Source organism: Aythya marila (assembly GCF_965140915.1).
Source record: "Aythya marila genome assembly, chromosome: 7".
NCBI lineage: Eukaryota > Metazoa > Chordata > Aves > Anseriformes > Anatidae > Aythya > Aythya marila.
In genome coordinates, this window is record NC_139048.1 from 2,526,849 (window position 1) to 2,552,751 (window position 25,903).

At 43.7% G+C, this 25,903-nt stretch overlaps 1 protein-coding gene across 4 annotated transcripts in view; it reads right to left on the reverse strand.

The window, feature by feature from the left end:
* PTPRE (protein tyrosine phosphatase receptor type E) overlaps positions 1–25,903 on the reverse strand; it is a 94,865-nt gene that overhangs the window by 35,035 nt on the left and 33,927 nt on the right. For 2 of the 4 annotated variants that reach the window (XM_082764554.1, XM_082764555.1), the window contains one exon: positions 1,765–1,874. In XM_082764554.1, the coding sequence (XP_082620680.1) occupies positions 1,765–1,867 (103 nt within the window). In that variant the 5' untranslated portion in view covers positions 1,868–1,874. Of the gene's footprint in view, positions 1–1,764; positions 1,875–16,805; positions 16,892–25,903 lie in introns of those variants that run through there. The other 2 variants (XM_082764553.1, XM_082764556.1) reach the window with 2 other exon arrangements.

Here is a 25,903-nt window from a genome sequence, read left to right on the forward strand (position 1 = left end):
ATTTCTAACTCGTCTCACTGAAATTAAGATTTAATCAAAATATGGAAGATAAGATTACTCTTACCCACATTATCATGCTCGTATTCAACACAATTTTGAATTAAGGTGAACAGCATCTATGGGGAAGTCCTTTTTTGTTTTAAATAATTTTATTAAAATGTTCTAGGTATTGAAACAGCTAACAAGCTTACTTCTCAATTCCCATATTCATACAAATATATATTACATATTCAGACAAATATAAATAACTTGTTTTTCTAAAGCTGCAGGTGCTATACAAGAGGCAGGGCAAAGACAACTATTTGACAGTATTTCAATAGAGCTATTTATTAGTATCTTGTACATAGCTTCATTTTTATTTATATTAACATTTTACTTAATTTGAAAGACCTAAGCAAAACAAGAGAAAGCAGCACACCGCTGGACCTCTGCTGCCCTGAAGTCTTACACCTTGCTGAACACAAATGCCTAAGACCTGAGTTGCTACAAATACAGACCAAAACGATGAACGTGGGATCCAAAACCCGCTGGTGCCACGTGAGTTTTTGGACAACCTGAAGAACCAGCTCTGAAGTGCGAACAACAAAATTTATTTCCAATGCTGCTTGACTGAATGTCAAGTGGCATTAACACCACAAAAAAAAAACAAACAACCAAAGCCAGCCCTGCTACTGGCTTTGTCCCTTGCAGCTGGATGAGAAAAGGCCGTGCTGCCATGGATCAGGAGCTCAGCCCCCACGCAGACCCGCCAGGCCATGGGCACTGCCATCAGCTGCACTTGGCAGGTGACTCTTGCTTGGCTTTCCATCCATAGGGGTGTGAAGTTCACAGGCAGATTAAAAAGAAAAAGAAAACAGCAAAAACACACCCTTCTATAAAGACTGGATGACAAGACAACAACAGCGACCTGAAAAGTTACTGAGATTTTAGCAGAGTGTTCATATGGAACACAATCAGCTTTGTTATCCTTCAGCCAAGGCCACATAGAAGCTATTCATTCTGAAATCCATCTCCGAGGTGAGCACAGCGCTGTGCACGGCCACTGCCTAAACCAATAAATACGCACTGTCAAACTGCCAACACCCAGCAGCAGCCGCATAGGCATTTGAAGACACCTAGCTAGGTTTATGAAGGATAAGGACAACGTGCAGCTCAGATTTGCCATCCAGTCATAGTACATAATAGCAGAATCAATGGTCTTTAATAAATAAAATAAAACAAAACAAAACAAAACAGACTTGAACTAGCCCCTCTACAGGACTGTGCTGCGTTAAGCCAGTTACTGGAGGTCCTGAAGCAAGAGGAAGAAATGTCAAAGAAAGAAGGAAATGAGGAGAAATAGGAGACGCCGTGGTGGATCAGAGAGTAGAAGATTGCTCTCTGGTCTTCGAAAAAAAATGTTTTATTTTTCACCTGACCTCACCTGAGGCAGGATACCTGCACTATTATCCACCTCCAGCTCTGCCTTAGATAGCTCACATCACTGAAAAGACAACATAAATATTGTAGTTCCTCCTGCTGTTCTCTCTGCTGTTTAAGCAACTCTGCCTCTATTTCAAAATATCAGTGTGCAAGTTGTGTATTTCCCACACGTGGGAAAGAGAAAGTAAAGTTACAACACCAATAAAAGAGAGGTCAAACACAGATGTCATCAGGCAAGATTAGAACATTATGGAGAAATATTCAGGATGTCACTGCAGGGACCTCACCTGAAGTCCTTTTCCCTCCCTATTCCCACCCCTGCCAATTAAATGATGGCCTTACTTGTCGTTGTGGTGGGTTTGGGTAATTCAGTTCCATTCGGTGGTAAAGCGTGCACAAACAGAAAGCTAACACAGAGTAGCAGGAACGAACAGGGATGTTCCATCCTGGATCTGAAAGACAAGAAAAGCGTAAGATAAAATTTTGGGTCAAATTACTATTACCTTTTTCCGCTCTTCAGAACAAAATTAAAGAAAAAGCAATGCTTACTTTACGCAAGGGAAGTTTTAAAACTTGTTGCCTGCTCACTTAACTTTCTTTGTTGATGCAAAGGGGAAGGAAATGCAACTTGTCGGCATTAAGAATTCATTACAAATGTCTTAAGTGCAAGAACAGGAAGACAGCATTCAGCCATCATTCAAAGATGATTACAGAAATTGGGGCAGAAAAGCTGTTCTGTGTCAGCAATACACAGCAGCTGAGGACATGGAGGCAAGGAATCTGGAAATCATTTCCAAAATACAGAAGTATCAGTAACTGGCATCGTGAGAGTAAACAGGGCAGAAATTGGGCATAGAGGTTTGGTGGATCCTGTCCTCGTTGCAGGTATCACAACTTTTGGGGCTGTGAGCTACCTTTCTATGTTTTCTTATGTTACCTTCATTCCCCAAACACACGCACGCAGAGCACCATGATGTATTTTTTTGGAGAACACATGTGCCGCAACTATCAAGCTCTAAAATATGGCATCAGAACCTCTCAAATACAGAACATTTCATATTTTGTGGGACCAGAAAATAATTTCCAATGTAGAAAAACTTAGAATCAAGGTGATGAAAATGGGCTGCTGCTGTGGGGACTGTAGAGAAATTCAGGAGCTTGCTGCAGGAGCAGGGTGAGTCGGCAGCTGAAGGCAGACAACCTGCTCCAGAAGCACTCCAGTCCCTCAAAACTGAGGTACATATTTATAATGGAAAAAAAATTAATCTTGTTACTTTTTCTGAGCATTTATCTAGTCCCTAATAGTCGGGTTAATTACAACAGGCTGCCGCCCCAGGCAGCAGGCAGTCTTGTTTGATTTTCAAGTGTCATCTTTGGCAAAAACGCTGCACCCAAGCACCGTGGGCTCGTGCTGGCTTTCACAAGTGGCAGAACACGGCCAGACGGTGGGTCTGTGTCCATGGCTGAAATTGTAACAACAGCACTACAGCACGACAAAGCTCCCCGATGTTACCAGCATAAATATTTAATAGCACAATTTACACAGGATATTATATAGTAGCGCTTAACAACAGGCCAAAAAAAAACCCACCCAAAACCAAACAAAAAACAACCAACACAAATGCTGGTAGTCATGAGAATAACCACGATGAAAAACCTCCCTTAATAGCAGCTTTCACCGCCTCTTGCCCATTCACCATGCCCATGCCTGTTACCCAAACCTCAGTCCCAGTCTCTTCACTATGCATAGGGCTACCTTCAAATTCAACTAACATCTCGTATGATTATAAACGAAAAAGGTAAAAATAAGAAGAATTAAAACAACAAGAGAACAGTGAGACTTGAAACTTGTTGATCTTGTTCTCAGAAGGAGATTGCCCCAGCAGGGCAGGGCCCCTGTTCCCAGCCCACCAGCAGCTCTGGGATGCCCACAGGTGCCTCAAGGAAGGACACAAAGTCGATTTTGCATAATCTTATATTAAAGCTTATTTATTTATTTATGTAATTATTTATTCAAGGCTCCATAAGATGCAAAGTAGCCTTCCTGCCTACTGAAATCACAAGGTAAATTGCCAAGGTAGCTCCTTCCAGAAGCGACTGCCTGTGCCTCTGTACGTTGCCCCTACATCTAAATATGTGACATTTCAAACTCTTACAAGCAAAAACACAGAAAACACAGAAGCAAGAAAACATAGCATGAAAACAAAAAGACAAAATGTATATTTTTAGCAAAAAAAAAAACAACACATAATGCTTTCTTACATGGGAGCACACACAATAGAATTTCTTTATTCTTGCTCCCATTCTTATATTTTGGAAGCTCAGTGGATCTAGCTGAATTTTCTTCTTTACAAGAATGAACAAAGAAAAAATAATAAAAAGTGTTATTAGCATCAAACCTTATTTTCCTAAATTCCCCTTTTCAGTCCAGCCTCCTTCTTGACAGATCTACTCTCTCAGTTCCCTCTATTACTGTTTATAACGTAAGCAGACCAGACATCTTACAAGTTAATCCTGACCTGGCCGTTCATGGGATTAGGTAACTAATTACGCATAACAGCTAATTGCAAACTGCTTCAGTGGGACTGCTGCACCAGACCTGGTCTGCCAGCTCCGACCCAGCCGAGCCGAGGGATCCATCCTCCTCCTCTGAAACTCCCCAGGTACGAGGCACTGCTTCAGCCAGGTCTAACTGGATGAAATCAGAGCCACCGAGAGCTTTTTATGGCAGTTCCTATAGTGACCATATTGCTATCAATTATGTGAATTCTTATACTAGGCTACCAGGAGTGAGCTAAACAAATATATATATTTTTTTCTGTCTTCTCTATCCATTGTAAGAGGTGAGTAAGAAGTTAATATTTATAATAACATCACAGGGTGAAGAGGCAGTATCTGTATGATGTAAGACAATAGATATAAGACAATCACCTGCACTAAAAGCCTTGAAGTTACCAGGAGTTGTTCAGTTCAGAAGAATGAATACCCCCAGTGGAAGTCAGTGTAATTTTGGAAGCAAGCCATGTCCAAAGGGCTGAAAAGTGTAAGGAGCAAAGTGCCTCACAACCTTGCTGCTGTGAGAGTTTTGCAGGCAGACATACAGCACCAAACATCTCATATCTGGTCTCTTCAATGTGATACAGTGTAGCTTGATTACACATTTGATGCCCCCAGATTTATCAGAAACAAACGCACCTACAAGGTTTATGCAAATTCTGGGATCTCATTTTTGTCTGAAGCCGTGATTAAGTGCTTCGTATTCTTGCTCGGCAAAGGATGGATGAAAAATTATAGCAAATGTTGGGGGCAGATGACAGAGCCTGAGCTCAGTATGACCAAGTTCTGCAAGCACCGAGCGCTTGTCTTCAGACAGGGGTGGATAGGGAGTAAGCAAGTTGAATAAAATACATTAAAATACTGTGAATTTTACTGTGTATGTATATTTATCTGCTTCATGGGCTGAAACGCATGCAGTTACTACAGGACCTATACTACAGCATTTTCTGAAACCAAAAAAAACAACCCCTGTAGACAGAGCAATGCTTTCCTTTCTCAAGGAGGTGCACTGTCATGATAATCTGATAAAGAAAATAAAAAATAGAACAACTCGTCTCCAGAAAGAGCAGGCAGGCAGCAAGGCACCGCTGAACAGGAAAGGACAACCGTGTACACTAAAGAAGCCTCTTGCTGATAAGATCAGAAAGGAAGAAAGCAAGGTGTGAGGTGCATGCTGTCATTATTACACAGCTTTCACAGGGCTCAAGGCCACCTTCCTTCTGCAAGACCACTGCTGCCTGCCTGCAAAAAGCCACAGCAGCTGCTTCAGGAACTGCATGAGGATGTCGTGCATTTTGCCTGCTTGTATCCCACGACATCCAGTCCTTATTTCATAGATATTTGTGGGTAACTAGCTGAGGCACTTCAGCTTTAACTCCACAGAATCCCATTTTTTGTAGTAGAGGTTATTAGCTATTCCTGTAACTAAAGCCTTAAAATGATGAAACCTGTTAGAGCCTGCTGCTACAATCACAGTTCTAAAAGTCTGCATTGTTATAGAAAAATGCTTCCATGTCCAGCAGAGAGACTAACAGCATGACCAAAAAAAGTCACTGTGAAACTGCACAGCGAGCTCCAATCCTGCCCAGGAGGCACGGCATGTAACGTCCAAATGCAATCCTGGTGTAGAAATCCCGGGAAGATGCAAAAAAGCCCCTGCCCACCATTTGTCATCACCACTGGTCCTTGGGTGGCCCAGGGACACGCCACAGTGGATGGCTCAGCCCCCAAATGTGAGGAAATGGCACTTTTGGCAGGGATTACTGCACTGGGACACACTTAATTTCTGTCTTGGCCACACAAGTAAATCCTCCTCTGACCTGACAGTTTTTAAAATTAATCATTTGATTGTGGTTTTCCAAAATCACTGAAAAAAGAAGCGCATCTCTCCAGCAGGGATGCCTGTTTATGAAACTCTGGGAATCCCGCTTGAGAAATTAGCGCAGAATAAATGAAGCACTTGCTTAATGTCAGGGTATCGTGAGTACAGAATAAAGAACTTACTTCATAACTCATATCTAAGGATTTACAAATACCAAAAATAGCGAATACATGGAAATAGGATAGTGGGAAGCCCTAAATGAAAAATTCAAGAAGTTTGATAAAAGCTGAATGTTTTGATCTGCTTTAAAAATTAGGAACTTTTGTAAAAATAAATACCTTGGGTATTTTATTTATTTATTTATTTATTTAATTCCTGTAATTCACTATTGCTCGGAGAATTAGGATATCCTAGAATCCAGAGGATAAGGAAAGAGCTTGTGATAGTTTGTCTGCATTCAGGATAAAGGTTAGCTCAAAACTGAAAGGCACGTCTGACTTCCAACAACTGATCAAGCTGCCCTCCTGCAGTGTGCATTGGGAAAAAAGAAAAAAGATAAATGCCTTTAGATGTATGAAAATATAAATATATACATATATACATCTACACACTATCTATCTGTCATACACACAAAGGTGTATCTGGGCAATGCAGCGGTGTAGATGAGCCTGGCAAACTGTGTGAGCTGATGGAGCAGAGTCCTATCTCTTTCTGTAATGACACCTGGAAGCCAAAAACACAATGAAAGACTGCAGTAAGAACCTAAAATTAGTATCCTGAGCTACTCAGAATGACTTGAATTTGTCTTTCCAACCTCCGCTCTTTGTGACTGAGTTCATTTTTCAAAGTGCCAGACAAGCTGATCGTGCGAGTGCATCTCTTGCAGCTCAGCCAGCAAGAAACTCTGCCAGGGATCACTCTACGAAGGAGATATTCCTAAAAATCAGCTGCACAGGCTGCTGCACAGCCATTTCTTAGAGGTGAGTTACAAAAACACTGCAATACTGCCATTAAAACCTATTTGTTTTAAAATGGGACTGCCTACAGCACACTCACTTCCATTTTTTTTTGACATATAAATACAGATTTTGCTACTGGCCTCTTCAGGAATAGAAACAGAATGTAAGGGATAAATACTTAACATTTAAAATCCTATATAATTTAATAGAACTGCTCAAAAAATTGTGTCTGACAATAATAATTCCTGATGTGTATAGACTACGTGCAATAAAGGGCTTTTAAAAGAGATGGAAATAATCAGATTAAAGACTACAAATTAGAATAACCATTTACACGTAAGAGATCGAGTGAGGCAAAGTACCAATTAACCGAATAAAATGAATTTTCATTTGGAATAATGAAGCTTGATAGACTGTCTTACTCGCTTAGTCACTTCGTCCCTAATTCACACAGACAAACTATTACATTTGTTTTCACTTTCAGGCGAGGGAAGGTCAGCATATGTAGCACAGAGTTTGTGCCTGGCAAAAATTTACAGCGGACAGCTGAGAAATGCAAATTTCTGCTCTGCCAAAGGCTAGTTTGGTAGGTAGTCACACTATCTGTAGGTGCCCACCTTCATGGACTATAACACAGCTTGCAAGAGTTCATTGAGAAAACATGTTATCTGTTAGAAAAAAAAATAAAAATAAAAAAAAAATTAAAGATAAACATCTTATTAAAGACCAAAATCAATATTTTTGCAGGTTTTTTTTTGTTTTTTTTTAATTCCACTGACCATGTAGAGCCAGTCCTACCTATCTTTCTCAACATCACAAGCAAGTCTCCAACCCTACCATGGCTAGCAGTAGTTCAAATCCATTTCAATTAGTAATGCCGAGCTCTCCAGTGAATATAAATCACCGGTTGTCACTAGCAGATTAAGCACTGCATTAGCAGGTCTGCTCCGCGAAGGATTAAATGACAGTGTTTGCAGTAGGGTTGACATGCCACCATTAAAAAGTGACACTTGCCGCATTAAAAATGGCGAGAAATTTTTCAATCAAACAGACTTTACAAATGCATCAAGGATCATGAGGCAGTTGTATAGAGTATTATAGCATATATATATATTTTTTTTTAATTTTATGTGCTTGACTTTTTGGCGCTGCTACTTACTGGGATTAGAATCAAAGCAATTATGGAGATGTGCCATAAATCACAGCAAAAAGATAATTGCTTTAGAAGTGTTTCAAACCAGGAACATATTGAACTTTGGCTGTAGCCTTAATTTTTGGAAAACTCTCCATATTCAGGTAATGTATGCCTTATCTGAAGGGACACTTCTTTTTCATGCTGTGCTCAGTGGCTCTCAATGAAGCGATAAAAAGGCTGTGAAGGCTTTAGGGATGCCATATTTAAAATTACACAGGTGAGACTTAGAACTCTCAGTTTTCACATCACAGAAATCCAAAATTAGGAAAACAGTGCACAAGATCAAGCCGACAATAACAGTAAAGGAAGGACAACTTCAGAGAAATTAGAATTGTTTCCAAATTCAAAGCTATGCTTCCATGCTGAAGTAAACAAAGCTTAGGACAATTACTGCATTTTCTTTCTCACAGAGGTACATAGATTTGCATACACTTTAAAGAACTCTTTTCACTGCTTTTGCAGTTGTCTGATCAGCTCTGTCAGTAGCTCTCTCAGCAGGTGCTTTTCTGAAGTGCACATTCTCAATCTCCATCAGCTAGCACTGAGTTGAGATTGGGCTAAGGTAAGTAGGTCCACGCTTAATGAAGTATACATAACCAGGATGAAGTCAGCAAGCAAATTACAGTTCTAATAAAATAGTTTGCCATATGATCACAGAATGATTTAGGTTGGAAGAGACCTCCAAGATCACCTAGTCCAATGACTAACAAAAATATTTGTAGATGCAATGCTTTTTCTTTTACTTGTGATGAGTATTATTAAGCATGTCTTTCTCTCAAATCTGGACTGCTACAACCAGGAGCTATAGCACCACAAAATATCCAGGGTTGGAAGGGACCCACAAGGATCACTGAGCCCAACCCTTGGTTCCACAAATGACTTCCTAAAAATGACACCATATGTCTATTGTTCCAAGCGCCATGCACAAGGACACCACCTCAAAACTTTCATACCTAGTATATACAGAAAACTGCTTCAATACCCCTGAAAACCTCAAATAAAATTCCTGCTGTTCCATCCATTATAAAAAAAAACTCATATCTATGTTAACTAAAAATCCCCAAGTAACATTTTTAAAAAGATTTGCACCCATTAACACCCACAAACTGAGTTTTTAATCACAAAGGAGTAAGTTAAAATAACTCCAATCTGAGGCTAAGTGTAAAGCCCCATGGTTTCAATGTAATTAAGGAAATGAATCATTTTTTATATAGGTGCTCACACAACTGCAAGATTCTAAGTATAACCATGATAGCTGTAAAAGCACTGAATAACACAGCTGAGTGAGAAGGGCCCTCTTCTGGTAGATCACCTCGGCTGGACCTACACCACTCGTGATGTCTGTCTGAAGCGTGCTTCTAAACCTCTAGTGATGCTCTTCAGCACCCCTCAGCAATGTGTCCCAGTCCTCCACTTGTCTGGGTTCTCTTGTTTTGTTGTCTGGATGCTCCCCCCACCCCATGAAGAGCCATCCTATCATTCCCATTTGAGCTTCCAATGCTTGCAGATGCCCAGGTCCCTTTGATCATATCTTCAGTAAACAATTAATTCTTTCAGCCTCTTTGAATAAGTCTCTTCTAAACCCTGGTGATTCTCATCCCTCTGACCTCTCCCAGCCCAGATCTTTCCCCAAGTGCTCGCAGGGCATCAGGAAGGCCTCACCAGTCCAAATGCAAAGGACACGATCCGTTCATGGTCTCAGAGGTTGGCACACTGCACGCATGGTGGCACAGGACAGATCAGACAGGGCCCTGCACAGCACTTCCCCAGCTCGTCCTGTACCACTCGTTGCTCCTGCTTCAGCCTTCTGCACCTGCTCTGCATCTGCATGCTGTCCTCTCCACAGTGGTTCCCTAATTACTCAAGGCTGCTTTGAATGCCATTAATGTAACACTTCCCATGCAAGCCAAGCCATTAACAGACACAATACATAACACCACACAGGGGACTGTGAAGGCCACACACCTGCACTTCTCAGGGCAGGGTTTTTCCAATTAATTGCTGCTCTAAAGGCCTGGGTTTCATTGCATCCATCTTTCCCCAAATTGCTTCCCAGACAGCATCCTCTGAGATGGGGTCAGGACCTCAGGGCAGCGTCTGTGGCTGCTCCATATGGGGCACGTCACACTGCCACAGGAACACGCCTGATCCGACAGGGCATGCCATGTCACCTCCTGCACATCTTTCCAACTGCTTCCCGGGATATTTCATTGTTTTGGGGTTTGTCCTGGAAATGAAGGTAAGCTGACCGGTCTGTGAAACCTTCAGCTCCCCCTCATCTCCTTCCCAAAGTGGGCTCATACGGTATCTTCTGCCAGTCTGAGCAGTGCCTGCTGGCCCCCACGAGCTCCCAGACACGGCCCCCGTGAGGCTGCTTGGTCTGGGTTGGAGACACCAAGCCCTTTGGGACGCCGTTTGTCCTGGCCCCACCACAGACCGCAATACAGCACCAGCACTGGATGGCCCAGGTGGCCTGGTCCCTGCTCCAGGCAGGGCAGGAGCCTCATGAGCAGCACTGAGCATCCATGGCCCAAGGAGATGCTCTTGCAGACCTTTTTTCAACTATCTATTCACACACAGTACCCCTGAAGGACCGCTTCGTTCACCGACACCTAAGGCAAATCGATCCCAGTCATCTCGTTAGGGTACGGCGGGTAAAGGAGGGGAATAAATTCAGCTCTCCAAAAACAGAAGTCTTGTCAGAAAGCAAAAACTTCACAAGAAGTTGGTTCTTTTAACAGTCACAGGTGCTCCTCCTCCTGGCTTAGCTGGAATTCACAGCCCTTCCCTCAAACAGCAAGCACAGTTCAGCAGAGAGATGCTCGTTACAGAGGTAATCTGGACCCCAAGTACCAGATTTGAGCCAGCCCAAGCGTCCACCACGCTACAGCTTCAGCCAGCAGGGAGGAGGCAGAGACTGAACCCGAAACACCAGACCCTCGATGCCATTGCTGTGCCCACCTGCCCCTCACCTTGCCTGGCATCACTCCAGCCGCCAGCCGGTGCCTCCACACACAGCCTCGAGCCTGCTCCCAGGAGAAGCACAAAGGCTGCTGGAGATGTGTTTTCTGAGCTAAGATAGCTGGATGTCTGCCGTATTTACATCTGCAGTGCTCCTGCAGGCTCACCAGGTAATTCTGTAAGGTGAAGCTCCGTGATATCCCATTTTTTTCAGAAAGAACAAACAGTTTCCAGCTTTTTGCAGTTTTCCTGCTTCTACCTCTAGAACTGATTACCCCGTTTCCTGACCACTTTCACCATTTCCTTTTGGCGACACCCCTGGTTGAGGTAGTGGTTTCTGCAGTGCAGGTCTGTGTGCCTGACAAAATCTACACTGAGCTTGTAGAGAAATGCCTTACGGAGAGCAAGTCCTGCTGCTGCTGGGGGCAGAATTTAGGAAACAGTTAACAGAGCACCTCACATCGTGTTATCAACATCCTGAGCCAGTCCCACAGTTTTATATGCAGAAAAGCTTACCATCAATGCAGAGCCAGCCCTCCCTTTTCCGACAGTCCCTTGTGTGAGAGAGCATTGTATCAGCATTTTGATGAACATTTGAATAACCTCAGCTTTTGGAGCACACAAAGAGGAGCAAACCTACTCAAAGGGTGTAGGAGGAAAGGCCTCAGCTTATTTTTAGCAGAGGAGGTTTATAAATTGCTGAGTTATTACTTTCAACCTCAGCTCACCCCATTGATCCCTTTGCTACCAGGAACCACTAGAAATTCTCCATCAGGGGCCAAATCCTAAGAGACCAGTTCAAGTTTTGTGACAGATGCTCAGCATGGAAGAAATTACCTCCAGATAACGATTTATAAAGTGAAAAGCCTGGGTAAACCCATGCGAGGAGCAGCTGGTGCTGCACAGCACATGGCCTGCCTCACAAGGCACAAAACCTGCATTTTTTGGTCACCAGCGCCATGGGCACACAGCCTCAGCCCAGCTGTGGTCCCCTGGGTGATGCTCACAGCAGAGCTGGTGTTAGGGGCTGGCCCCCGCCCCAGGGCAGGATCCAGCCACAAAATTCTGAGTTGAGATGAAAGCACAAGTAGTTATTATGGTGAAAAACGAAGGAAAAACATTGAATTATTTTATAAGCAGATGTCTACCATTAGGTCTACGCCACAGCCATTTTACAGCCCTATTTCATATCCAAACGTGTCTCCTGCTGCATAAATATTCATTATCTGTCCTTCTTGGTCTAATTTTAGTTAAATAAAGATCTCTGCAGCAAGGCTGTATTTTGAATTATTTACTATCTCACCTACAAGCTCACCAAAGGAGTAAGTTCACGAAGACAGAAACATGGAGAAAGAAAAGAGCTTTATCTGACAGACCGGGCTTTTCAGGGCACCAAGCAAACAATTAACGTTGGCCAACAAAGAAGTTGCAGGGCTTCTGTATAAAATCTTATAGGAACTAACACTGCAGGACAAACATCTTGACTCATTTTAAAGTCTCATTAATATCTTTGATAATACTAAGCAATTGCTGCCCACACCCTACATTCATTACACTTTACTGAATACGCATGCAAAACCTTTACAATGAGCAAAAAAGATTGCATTTACATTTTTGCAAGTTCCAGTATCACTTTTTTTTTTTCCCCCAGTAGGCTTGTACAGGAGATTGAAGTAACAAATTAGGGTCACCTTTCCCCATGCGTTGTCAGCAAATCAATTTGCGACGCCTTTCAGACAGAGTTCATCCATAAATTAGGCAGTCTGCAATTGATTCACAGGAGAAACCCTAGAGCAGCAGAGTGAAACACCAATAAAATTTTACAATTAACTTGAGAAGTTGCCTTTTGTTCCATCCCAGTGGTCCTTTTATTTTTCAGATGCAGAAAACATATCATCATACAGATGCTCCCTTGTAATAGATCTATATGAATATTTAAAATCGGTTCTTGAGAACTAAAGCTAATTACATACGATGGAAAATACATACAGGAGAATTATGTGCCACACAATGGCCAGATTAAATGCTTGTGCTTCAGTGGCAAAGTATTTCATTTGGGAGGGAAGGAGGGGAGGAAGGGAAAAACAGAAGCACGATGTATGGGCTGTCTGCACACTCAGACAAACCAGAAAAGGAGAACATGACTTCTGGATATTTGAGAACTCACTCATAGCACATCAAGAAAGATGCTACGCAAAAAGTTATATAGTAGTTTTGTGACTTAAATCACAAAGCACCATCACAAATCACATTGCTAACTGCTTGGGTTAAAACAAGCCTCCCAGGCTCTGACAACTTTCTTCGCATGCAGAAACCTTTCTATAACCATGCTCAACCCCGTTCTGAACTCCCATTAAAATGTGGTAACTCTACAACCTGGTGAATGCAGACCTGGAAATGCAGGAAGGATGCAGCCACCCCGGCACCCAGTCTGGCATCCCTGTAACTGGGAACCCCAGCAGGGCTGGGAAAGGGCTGCAAACCCAAACACTGGCAGCAGCGCGAGCCAGAACCTTCCCAAAGACATGGGAGCAGCAAGAACAATATTGTTTTGGGGGATTAAAGCTGCAGCAACAGGAATTCCTGCAACGCAGACTGGCACAGCACGGCCGGGGACCGCACTTGCAGGACTCGACCCCGCAGCTGCCCACAGCTGCTTGTGGAGCCTGTGCCCCGGCACGAAATCATTCCCCCTGACCAGCAATTCTCTCTGGCAAAAATGTGTAAGGAACCATTACAAAACCAAGGAAGCGAGCCAAGCCAGATGCTGAACTCATGCCCTGGATAAATCCTGGTGCCACCTGCTCTGAGACGGCTCCGTACGGCGAAGCAGCGCTCGGCGAAACGTGCCAAGATTCACTCGGGGTAACAGCTGTGTGTGCACGTAGGGGCTGGCTGGGCACGCACTAAAACCTGCTCCTTGGGTATTTATTGCAGGGACACAGCTGCAGCGGGGACAGACAGCAGCTCCGGGGTCCTGCAGCTCCCCGGCACTGAAAGCCACAGCGATAGCTGGGCCGCATGGATACTGCAGCAGCTGGTGGCAGGGGGCTGTATTTCTCTCCTCCTGCAACAGTCACTAAGTTAGCAGATAAATTTAGCTACATAAAGTAAATATATGACAAAAAGCAGCAGCTTTAATTCAAAATCAGGCCTTGGGACATGAAACGCATCTGATTTTCTCATGCATTATTAAGTCACACGCCTACTAATAGGCCATTTCTCTCAAAAAAAAAAGATCATTACCAATGCAAATATCTAGGGATGCTGAAGTTCTTTACAGCCTGGAGCCTCCAAAAAATAAACAGTAAGTTCTTTACAGCCTAGGGTCTCAAAAAATAAACAGAAGCCATGCATTTACGACTAAGATTAAGCTAGCAAGCCTCTGAGTTACTGGGAATGTAAAACCCAGGCCGGCAGCCTGTGCTGCACCCCAGGATGCAGGCATGTATTTCAGGGCAGATTAGGCTTTCTTGGGCAGGAAGGGGCAGGGAGGAGATTTCCCTTTGCTCAAGTTTGAAAAAAAAAAAGAAAAAAAAAAAAAGGAAGAAAGAAAGAAAAAGCATTAGTATCATAAAAGAGGAACGAGAAATAAAAAGTTAACCCTGAGAGGAAAAGCGGTGATGCAGGCTGGAAAAGCCCCCAGGCCAAGTGACAGCAGCGAGCAGCCCGGTGACACTGGTGCTGTGCAGCAGCTTCCCATCACAAACACCGATGCTGGGCTGCGAGGGTGACCCGCCACCGAAACAGGCTGCATGGGAATGCAGCAAATTTTCCGTCACTTCAGCTCTGATCAGCACCAGACTGCCGAAATGTGCATAAACAAGAAATAAGGAAGCAGCACGGCCTGAGGTGCAGCAGTGACCACGGCAGACAGACAGACAGACACGTGCTGTGCCAGCACAGGGAACCCAGCCAGGCTCAGTGCCTGCAAATAAGTCTGGCCCCAGCCAGCTCACCAAGTCCTATGGATGTCCTGTTACTAGAGCTTATGGCTGGCTTTTCAGGATCACAGCCATGAATAGCATCAGACAAAAAATGGCCTTAAAACTTTTATTTCCTTTAAACTTGCTTTTTAAAGGAAAGAAAAAAGCAACCCCATTAAGACAACAAGAAAACCAAGTGTATTCCAGTGAAGTGCTTCAAAATCTCCGCACACAGACTGCATCTCTTTATATTAACATGAATCATTGCACTCAAAATTCTGTGTTTGTTTTTTTTTTTTAATGTCTTGTTATATTTTTTAAACTTCTATCAATCACTTCAAAGAAAAGAACGATCAGCAAAACAAACAAACAAACAACCCCCCCCACCACCTGATCTCTGCAGAAGCAGTAGTTGAGGAGAAGTCAACTTGAGGCTCTGCTGATAATGTGTCCCCAGGACACAGCTGAGCTAGGGCAGTGCTGCAGAGCTTCACCTCTCACAGGTGGCCGTGCACAGACATGCCACAGCACTGCAAATAATTGGTGACATTTCCCAGTTTGTGCAGGTGACCCAAAACAGGTAGTCTTGCACATTGGCAGCAAGCTGCCTAAATGAAAATCTATTTATTTTTTTCTTTTTGAATTGATGTCAGAAAAAGGAGGAATGAGAACCCGAGGCAAAAAGTACTTCTGTTTCTGTGGCTGACCCAGGATTATAGCTCGACATGTCTATAAAAGGCACTGGGACAGGACAGCCGACCCCCAGACATACAAATTACGAGGCTCCCCATGAACGTCCCCCCGAGCAGAAGCCGGCAGGGCGGTGTTGTGCAACCTGCCGGTGGTGGTGTTGTAACCTTGTTCCTCCTGCAAAGCACCCGGTACACACAGCACGCTGCCTTCCCTCTCTCCTTGTCCATGAGGAGAAATGTGCAATGGAAACAAGAAATAGATACCTGGGAGAAGGTGAAGATTTGGGGCCTAGAAACCTAATGCATTGATTAGGCACTCTTCAGCACGAACTGCGTGATATGTACAGTAAGCGTTAAAAAAATCTTTACATTAAACTTGGAAAAAAGGAGAAATCTTTACAAAGCTAAAGGCATTATTTGACGGAGCACTGTGTGCATTGTTAAGCTTAAAAATTAAGCTGTAAATTAGCATACACTTCGAAATGATGCTAGGTACCGCATGGCAAATGAAGACCATTTCAGATAAAGCTGGTTGTGAAATCAGAGACACGGAGACTTGAAGTAAAATCCACCGAGGAAGGCAACAATCTGTGGTGGTTCCACTGACAGCAGACACCGAGCTGCCTGAACTGCCAGCAGCTGCACTGCCCGAGGTGCCCTTCACACGTGCCTTCCTTACCTCCCCTTCATCGTCCTTATCTTAGTTTTACAGCCCTACAAAGGGATGGATTCATGTCAGTTCCTGGAGGCAACGACACTCGTACTGTAAAGTGAAGCTCTTGACATGCTGTAAAAGACTAATGGGCACTTCAAATTGGGGCTGGAAGCGGCAACTTTCCTCCACAATTACGATTACGGTGGACTGGGGGATCTCTGGGGTGGGCACAAACAGCACAGCCAGCTCTCAGACCTCCCCAGCCTGCTCACCTTCCCAGTTAACATGAATTTTACCATGAGAAATCAGAAAGAGCCTCAGCTTGAAGGTGCTCCGATTGTACAGTAAGAACTTACATGTGGGTCAACCCAAGCCAACCCAAGCCAACCCAAGCCAAGCCATTTCACCCACTCCTTCTTTCTTGGTATTTGGGCAACACTTTGGCACTGCATGCATACGCTATGTACATAGAAATACAGTACGTAAGAATGGTAAAACTTCCAATATACAAGGAGGAATGCAAAACAGCCTGAGGAACAGGTTAAAAGGTCATCAGGAGGTTTAACAGACAAAGAAATCCCTGCTGGAACTGTGCCCCCCGCTCCCCCCTGTGTTACCTGCTTGGGGCCGGGAGCCCTTGGCCTCCATGCGCTCGCGCTGCCGCCCGGCTCCTCTTCCTCTCTCCCATCCACTTACCCAACTGCACGTGAGTTGCACTCTCTGTATCTCCAGCCTGATGAAGCAACACTCTTCTGATAAACACGTCTTACAGTCTCACGTATTTTTGCTACTCTAATGAAGGAAGTACCTCAAAACAAAAGCGAAGGTTGCTGACCTGTTTTTGGTCTCGTTTGCTGCTGACCACACTGCTCCTTCGGCGAAAAAGCAGATGTTACGACGCTGTTCAGAAGCTGCTAACATACTGCAAGGTTGCCCTTTTTTCTTTAAGGAAAACCCACAACACTTTCTAGTTGCTGTTGGTACGGGGAGGACAGGCACCCAGGGGTCGTGTGGCTCCCAGAAGCTGCCAGCAAAACATCTCCTTGAGCCGTCTGACACCAGCACACCGACCCAAACCCCTCAACTTCCACATAAAAAACCCTGATGAGGAAGCTGCTTTTTCACATCTGCTCTGGACAGAGGTAGAGTAGTCCTCTCCAAAGACTAGGTTGACAAAGGCAGCAAAGTGTTTGCGATTTCATCCCAGGTTGGCTAGGAATGGTGGGCTGCCCCCGATGCTGCAAGTCCATGCCTAACAATGTCCTGCCCATCAGCAACACCCAGACACGCACTGCCTCACATAAGAAAACTGGATACTTTAAACTTTGTTAAGTCAAAAAATTATTTACATTCTTGTTTGTGTATTAAAATACACTGGCAAATGCAAAAGTAAGTCCATTTCTCTTTCGTAATTAATCTGCCCCTAAAGCTCCTCATTTCAGACAGAAAGGTTAAGACTGCAGCCTTTAGGCGTCAAGAGCCCCACAGATAATTCTCTCAGCTTTTTCTGTCTAATGTCAGCTGGATCTAATTTTTTCTTTGGAATGAAAACGTAAATTTCATTACTGGAACATTATTAAACTTTTCATTTCTTAACCTCTCCTGAACAGTGATAATTCACTCTCAAAACACGGACAATTTCCATCTAAGCCAGTAATTAATCAGGAACAAAGCAGAGCAGTCCAACACAAGCTATATAGTGTGCTATACAGGCTATAGCGGGTTGTGACTCCTAGTACCTGTGAACAGCTCTCAGTACCTGCACTAGTGCACAACCTCAAGTTTGTGATTTCTTATGCAAGTCAGGAAAGCTTGCCTTAAATAAGGGCTCTCGACTGCATTGATTCTCCTTTTTCTCCTTCAGGTGACATGACAAAATGTATGTCCCCAGTTATATATCTCCACTAACCTGCAGAATGGCAGGATGTCTCATGACAATGTTTCTGCACTGGCCAGTCCTCTGCTCCTCTCTACACAGTCCAGTCTTAAAGGTGAAAAAGTTATCCTGTTTCTGTGATATCTCACTTCTTCCTTCGTGTCTGAAAAATTCTTCACAGCCAGTACAATTTGCTGAAATTATGATTTCATAGAGTGTTTGTGTGCACGTGTATTTTATGCTCAGCATCGTGCAGCCCTGTGCTGTGCACAGATGGTTCTGCACGCTCAGGGAAGGAGCTGCCAGGTGAGCTCGAGAAGCTGGGTAGGGCTGAGAGCACACACGTACTTCCAAGTCTGCCAGTTCGTTTCCTCATGCTGGAAGCCTGGCACCCCTCAGTGCGTTCATTTAAACCTGGATGCTATCATCCATCCTTAATGAAGGAGATAAAACACCCAGGAGTCCTTTCCTGCTCTACCAGGACACTTGGAGCTGGTGAGCTGGGGACACCTTGGCTGGAGTCACCCAGGAACGAGTTCCACAGCCGACACGGCAATTCTCTGTACTGCAGCTTTGCAGAAGGGGCAAGGCATTTGCAGACACACCGACTGCCCTCTTCCGCCTCCTTTCCAGCCCCCGCTAACCCTTGTTTGCCGCAACTTCCCCAAAGCACTGCAGAGAAAAACCACAAGGCAGCGGCTGGAGAGGCTGGCAGGGAACGGAGCCCGGCAGGCAGCACCCCATGGGTTAAATTGGAGGAAAACCAAACTACCTTACTGCACAGCTCCGAACCAAAGTGCTGAGCTGCGGAGGCTTCTCCTGAGAGCACACACCTTTCTGAGCACATACATTTTTCAGGGAGTTTCAAGAAGTTCAGGAGACAGGACTGCTTTTGTACAGCCCAGCACACTGTTATGTGCTCATAGTATTGCTCTGCAGCGTAAAGATAACAGTCCGGGCAAATATACCTATTTTTTTTCTAGATAAAGCAGAATATGAGCAAAACTCAGCCCTTCTCCCTTATGTCCCCTCCCAGAATCTCTCGGCTATTTGCTCTGCGATACGTGGCAGGACGTATGTCTGCAGCCTCCTTACTGGGCTAGGGATGCAACTTCCAATGTGAGAACACTGGAAAAAACCTCAGTGTTCACAGCATAAAAAAATCATTGATAGCACCTCATCAGTAGAAAAAAAATAGCAGTATGCATCTCTACCTAGTGCCTTGGAGCCTTAAAGACATTTGAACTGTTACAACCAGAAAATGTTCTCCTCTGAAATACCACTGAAAAAAAGCAGTGAAAATCAGGTGTGATATTCAGTCTTACACAGTGCACTTTCAATTTATTCTACACCTCATTGCTGCTGCCCACATACTAATATACTAACATTCAAGATGATAAATTGCAGGAAAATTAAGGACTGTAAAGAACGTGCAGTAAACAATCATGGAAGAACAGCTCGTGCAATTTTTATTGGGTCCTGTAACCTTTAAAATCTCCAAACCCTTACTGATGCAGAGGACCAAGCTTAAGATGGCTTTTTAAAAAAAAACTCTCCGTAATGCAGTATGTTCTCAGATAAACATGTATTTAGGTCAGTGGCTTCCCCACCCTCTCCAAAAAGTGTGCCACTTACCCAAAATACGGGAATCTCTCTCCGGTAGAGCTGCTGTGTCTTTTGAGAGGATGTATAATTAGATCCGGCACCCAAGGACATAGCACTTATTTTGTTCTAATGGTCTCTCTACGTTTTTGTATCAGGATTTTTCTCTCTTCAGTGCCACATAAGAACAGCCCTCAATATAGAAATAGGTTTTCTGGTCAACGGTGATGTTTATTATGAACTACTAATCCTGCAATTTCTGCAGGAAGATCCTCTTTGAAAACCTTAAGGAAAAATAACCAAGGTTACTCTCTGGTGCTTGAAATGTCATTTTTGTACCCCAAATTTTGTTCGTGAAACTTGCTGATTTCTGTTTTGTCTAACTTTTTACTACTTAATGCTTCCTGTTGCAACTTCAGCCTGCTATATTATGCATCCACAAAGGACAAAACTGGGCCAGAAGATGCAAGTTGTCTGAAAATAATAAATTGATTAATGACAAAGCGAGGAAGAGCAATACTAAGCATGGGCAGCTTAGCCATCCTGTAGCACCCTATGGGAACTGCAACGTTTGCATTCATCTTTGCGTGACTGCAATCCTGCAGCACCACTCAATCCAAGAAATTTCAACAAAAAGAGAAGCAAAATGAGTTGGCCTGAGGGGCTTATGTGGTTCTCCCCGTGCAACATCTGTTCCCTCTCTCCTCCCCACTGCTTCTGCTTCCAGCCCTGATGAAGATGCAGTGCAATGCATACATCTGTTCTGCTCGCAGGTTTTAAATAAAGCTGGAGATCCCAACTTGATTTGTGCAAAACAAGCACGATGCTCAATTCCATACGCACGTGGCCAAGTTTTAAGCATCAGCCATTTGTGCAAGCGCTGCTGTTTGAAGGAGCTGGGTTTAAAATGCGAGTGCACAACACAGGGCTAAAGCCAAGCAGGCATGATGCCAGCCAACCGAAGGATAACCTCCCAAAGGTGGGCACAAAAAGCAGACGTGAGAAACCACTGGCATTCCTCCAGCCTGTACCAGTGTATAGAGCTGCTCCACAGGGCAGGACCTGGCATTTCTCCTCGCTGAGCCCCGTGTCCCCCTGCACAGCAGCACGGCCACCACGTCCCCCATCAGCTCTTCCCATGCCACCTGCAAGCTGGCCTGGGGGACTGCCAGGTGTCAAGGGGTCAAAGATGCTGGAAGCAACCCTACGGACCCTGCGAGCCTGTTTTGCCCCACTCGTGCTCTCCTTGGAGCTCCCCGGTTCAGCCAAGTTTCGTGCCACCTCACTGCCCCTGACCACAGCCTGCGCCTCTTTCAGGGTCTCACACCCTCACTCAGCCATTTTAATAGTGCAGGAGTGCAGCATAAGTATGTAACTGTATGCACGGCCTCCAAATTAGTTTCATCTCTGCCTACGCACTCAGCAGTCACATTCACTGCTTCAGAAACACGACAGCGAGAGTGAGCTTTTCTTGCCCCAAACAAGAGCAGAGAATTATAAATTAAATATCACCACTATATATAGAAAATAAGCTCTCTTTCCACTGCAGTTATAATTATGGAAGTGTCATAACAACTTCAGCTTCCCGGGATAAATAAGTATTATCTGCAGCAAAAACATTTAAACATGACACGTCCTCACCTACACTAACGTCTGTGTCAAAAAGGTGCAGGTCAAAAACCCCTTCCCATGAGAATCTGCTCTAAGCAAGCATGCAGTGTCAGTCACAGCTCTCATCCCCTAAATCTCCTATTCCCAGCCCCAGAAAATCCAGAGATTTGGGGCAGTGGCTGATTGTTTATGGTATGAAAAGTGAAGACAAGTTTTGTCTGTCAGAAATGAGCAAAGGATGCAGGATGGCCTTTGATCTGAGAGGTTTACACTCAACCTTTTATTTTTCCTTCCTGGATATTTACATCCTGCTGGCTCAGAAAACTGAGCAGCAAGATGCGCACAGAGACCTCCACAAGGGAGGCTCAGATCCTTCTCCTGGACGAGCACCTGTGCCGCATTTTTTCTTTAATCCCAAATCCGGGGAGAATCTTCTACAACAATAAATTTTCCATTTAGCTCTCCCAGCATCTCAGCTTTGCTAAGCCACAATTCCATGCAAACTTTGTCAGTATTTCTAAGATATTGGCCGAAAAAGAAAGGATTAGTATTCCAAATACACAGGCAACATTAATCCCAAAGAAATTAAACAGAATCAGAAATGTGACAGCTGCAAAATGTAGAGCACCGATGATCTGAATCACAATCGGCCTTACCTGAACTTTGCTATGACCACTGAACAGGCAGAGTGTTTGGGTGTCACTTCTAAAATGCATACCTGGATCTCACAGCAGAGATGTAGGGCTCGGTTCTTCACCGAAATGAAGACTACTTGGAAAACAAGACGTGTTTATATGTAAATAACCGTCAAAGAGGCAGGAGCAGTCATTTCTAAGATTTTCAGGATTTTTACTTGTCTTTTTATACTCCTGTAATCTTTCATTCCTTTTAATCAACATGAAATACATTGTTTAGCTGAAAGTGAGCACATTTTTATTGGGTTGTAAGAGGCATCACACATACTCAGAAAGCAAGGCACCGACCCAAGCGGGGAACCCCTTCGAGACAAGGACAAAACCTTCGATCCAGGCTCTGCATCCCCTGACAGGGCAGGAGAATGTTTGTGGCTGCCTGACGGGAGCTCTCTAGTGAGATTATCTTGTGACCACGTTTAAATTACTTAAGTATTATTCTGATTGTGAATAATTTAATAAACATCACCTGCAGAGATTTTTTATTTAATTTATCTGCTGGAACGCACTGCGACATACCCAAAGTAGGCATTGCCTCTATGCAACAGGTACCTTGACTTAAAGGGAAGACTACATCGCTGGTGAAAGGCAGGCTAATGCACTGCACGCTCATGACAATGGGAGTTGTAAGCCTGTAATACTTTCCTGATCCATTCTTGTTAACCAAAGGATTACAATCCATTCACATCGCTGAGTTCTCCCAGCCACTTAGGCTAGTACAGCCAATACATATTTATTGAATTTCTTCAAGCAAACCCAGCAAAGCCCTTCAAATTTAAGCCCAAAGCATTAAAATCAGCTTTAAGTTTTCTTCGGGGCTGTTTTAGATGCATATTTTATATAGGCTGATTGGTAACACAGTAATCTGGAATAATTATGAGGGCTTGATGGCAAATTCATAGAGTGTTCCCAGAAATGTCCAAAAAGATCTGAAAATGTTCCATTTTGATGTTAACTTGGGAACTGTTCTTTGAAAAAAATACAACTTCAAACACTCGAGTGAAGTCTAGCACGTACCTCTAACATACTTGTAAAGTGTCCTTGGAGCTTCAGCGTTCAAATGCAGCACAGGTAAAGATTACAGCAGTAATTAAGGCACTTTCTTTTAGAACTGGTGCCAGAGATTCTTCTCTATCCCTCAACAACAAGGAACCACAACGGACTGCAAAAGGCACCACTAGGTAGGGCTCGCTGTACTGACTTTTGACAAAAAAAGCAAAGCTTTTGATTTGCTTACGTGTTGCTTGCAAAACAGCCAAGGCAGGATCTCTGCAGCCTCACGACATCCACAAACTAAGGATCGTTTGGTCAAATCACAGTTTATTAAACTTAAGAGCGTCTGATTCTCTGATTTCAGGTATTTACTGTCAGTACGTGTTTCAAGTGAGTGTTTACTTTGCAATTCAGGCAACTTAATCCCTAGCTTTAATATCACAATGGAGACAAGAATATTCAAAATAATGGGTTTGAATGATCCAAATGATGTACAGCCCATACTCGTCCTGTCCGTACGTTCAGAAAGGTCATCCCACTTTCTCAGGAAGGAAATGGCATATGGAGCTAATCTATTCAACTGTCAGCTTTTTTCCACGTATAAACAAACAGAGGAAAGCCATCGCAGTCTTCAAATGTTAATAACGGGAGGAAAGGGGTAGAGGTCAGCTCTTTATTGCAAACTTCAAGTTCCACCTTAGGAAAAATTGATGTAATAGACCAAAATATATTTCCCCAAAATAACTTCATTCTAAGGCTGCAGTTACAAACAAACAAACAAACAAACCAACAAAAAACTACCAACCGACCAAAAAACCCTTAACGTGTCTTTTCCAAGTAAAGCTTGTTCATTATCTTGAATTCCTAGTTAACCTCGGGAACTGGTTTTATACATAACGAAGAAGTAGTACTTCCCAAATTATGTAGAAGGCTAAAAATACTTCAGCAACTTCCCTCCAATTCTTAAGTTTCTATGAGAAAAGTAGTTTCCCATAGATAAAATCACAGCATGCAAACCTGCAGTTTGAAAACAGCTCATATTCACTTCCACATGTCTTAAGAGTAAGTAACCCACCACGTCGGCTCTTCGAATCAGGTAGAAGGGGAATTGTGAAGGGGTACTTTCACAAGGTGTAAAGCACGGTGCCTCCATGCTTTGGCAAACTTCATCAGGAATCTTTTGCTTCCTTTAAATATCTAAAAATGTATGGATTTAGGCTATCAACCCAAAACGCTCCAGTAATTTAAATTATCGATATGGACAAAACCAAACTCCAGCCACCCGGAGCAGCAGTACTGCTATTTGGAGACCCGTGGGTGTGTTTCCTACCCAGGTTAAAATACTGAAGTCTGACTTTATGACAGATGTTGGGGTCACTGCAGGCAGGGCAGCGAGACGCGTGCCATGAGAACAACCAGCGAAGCTTGACAAGTTGGCTGGACTTCTCGTGAGAAGGGGCAGGGGTGCTTTGAAATTTCACATTTAGCATTTAGTGGTTAAGCAGAAGCAGAGTAAAATAGGTGTTATTAAAACGCCATATGTAATATCATATGGTATTTTCTTAAATAGTTCAGCTTCTTAGCTGAAGAGGACGTGAAATGATAATTCAATGCAAAACAGGCTCTGACTCAGTAGCACGCTGCTTTGTAATTATCAATTTTTCATTTTTTTTCCACAGTTCTGTTCAAGACTTTTAATAATTCAGTAACTTCCAGATAAAATTTAATACTAATTCTGCACGTTTTGCATATAAAGAACTAGAGTGAACCGATGCACTGAGGAGCAGCAGAGGAGCTCGCTATTAAGAACATGTTTTGCATTTAAGAAAATGACTGGATGCATGCATATGTCCTCTGATGGCTTTAAATAAGAACAAGAAAATGTAACTTAAGCTTCCCTTACAAAATCAAGGTGTTCTGGTGGCTGGTTTGTTTGTTTTTACACGTATGTACAAACATTCAAATGGGGATACACACAACTTGCACTTGATAACTTTATGACTGTAATTAATGCTGCATTTCTTCAATACTTTGGGTTTATTCCCCTTTATTTTTATTGAGCCAACAGTGCTGATCTACAAGGGCCTTTACAAAAGCATTAGAAAAATCCCCATCATGATTTGTTTTCAGCAATGAGAAACTTTGAAAGAAGAATGTGACAGCACTACAGCCAGACACTAATAATACTTCTTGGCTGCAAGAGAATTTGAGATCTCTCATTTTCCCAGAAGGGGCCCTTATTTTCCTGGGTTGCCATGGAGATTTTCCAGTATAGCTGCTCGGGACCTGCAGCTCCCCTTGGCCAGCCCATAACGTGATGGCTCGCAAGGTGCAGCACCCGCAGCGATGGCACCCGCCGTGGGGCAGGAGCGAAGGCGGTGCCCCAGCTGGGACATCACAGCACGTGGGCACCACAGTGCTGGAAGGAGCAATGTGCTGGGTGGCAGAGGAAACGATTCCTCTGACTTGCAGCTCAGATCAACACACAGAGAAACATCCTCGTTAACTTCTACACAGATGAAGCTAAACCACATCCATTTATTCCTTCGTTTCCTACCTACAAGAGAGGGGTTGCATCACTTGCTATTGATCTGTGCAGCTTGGATACGCTGAAATTCATACCGGAGGATGTTTTTCAATTTATTTCAGTGAAGTTGCAGGCTGCTGCATTTGTCTTTGCCTCTGAAATGTAGGGGCTGGTGCTCTTGAAGCATGCTGCAGAAGAGGATCAGACTGCAGTCTGATTTACTGCCAGGTTTATATGCTCTTAAATGGGAACGTGAGGCACAGGCAGCAAAGGGCAGGTTGCTGCAATGTGCCAAGGCCCTGGGCTCAACTAACCACCCCAAATGTGAGGTCTGTGGTTTCCTGAAGCTGCTGTTCCAGGGGGGACAGCAGAGAATGATTCTGCAACAGCTTCTGACAGCGATTCCCAGCATGA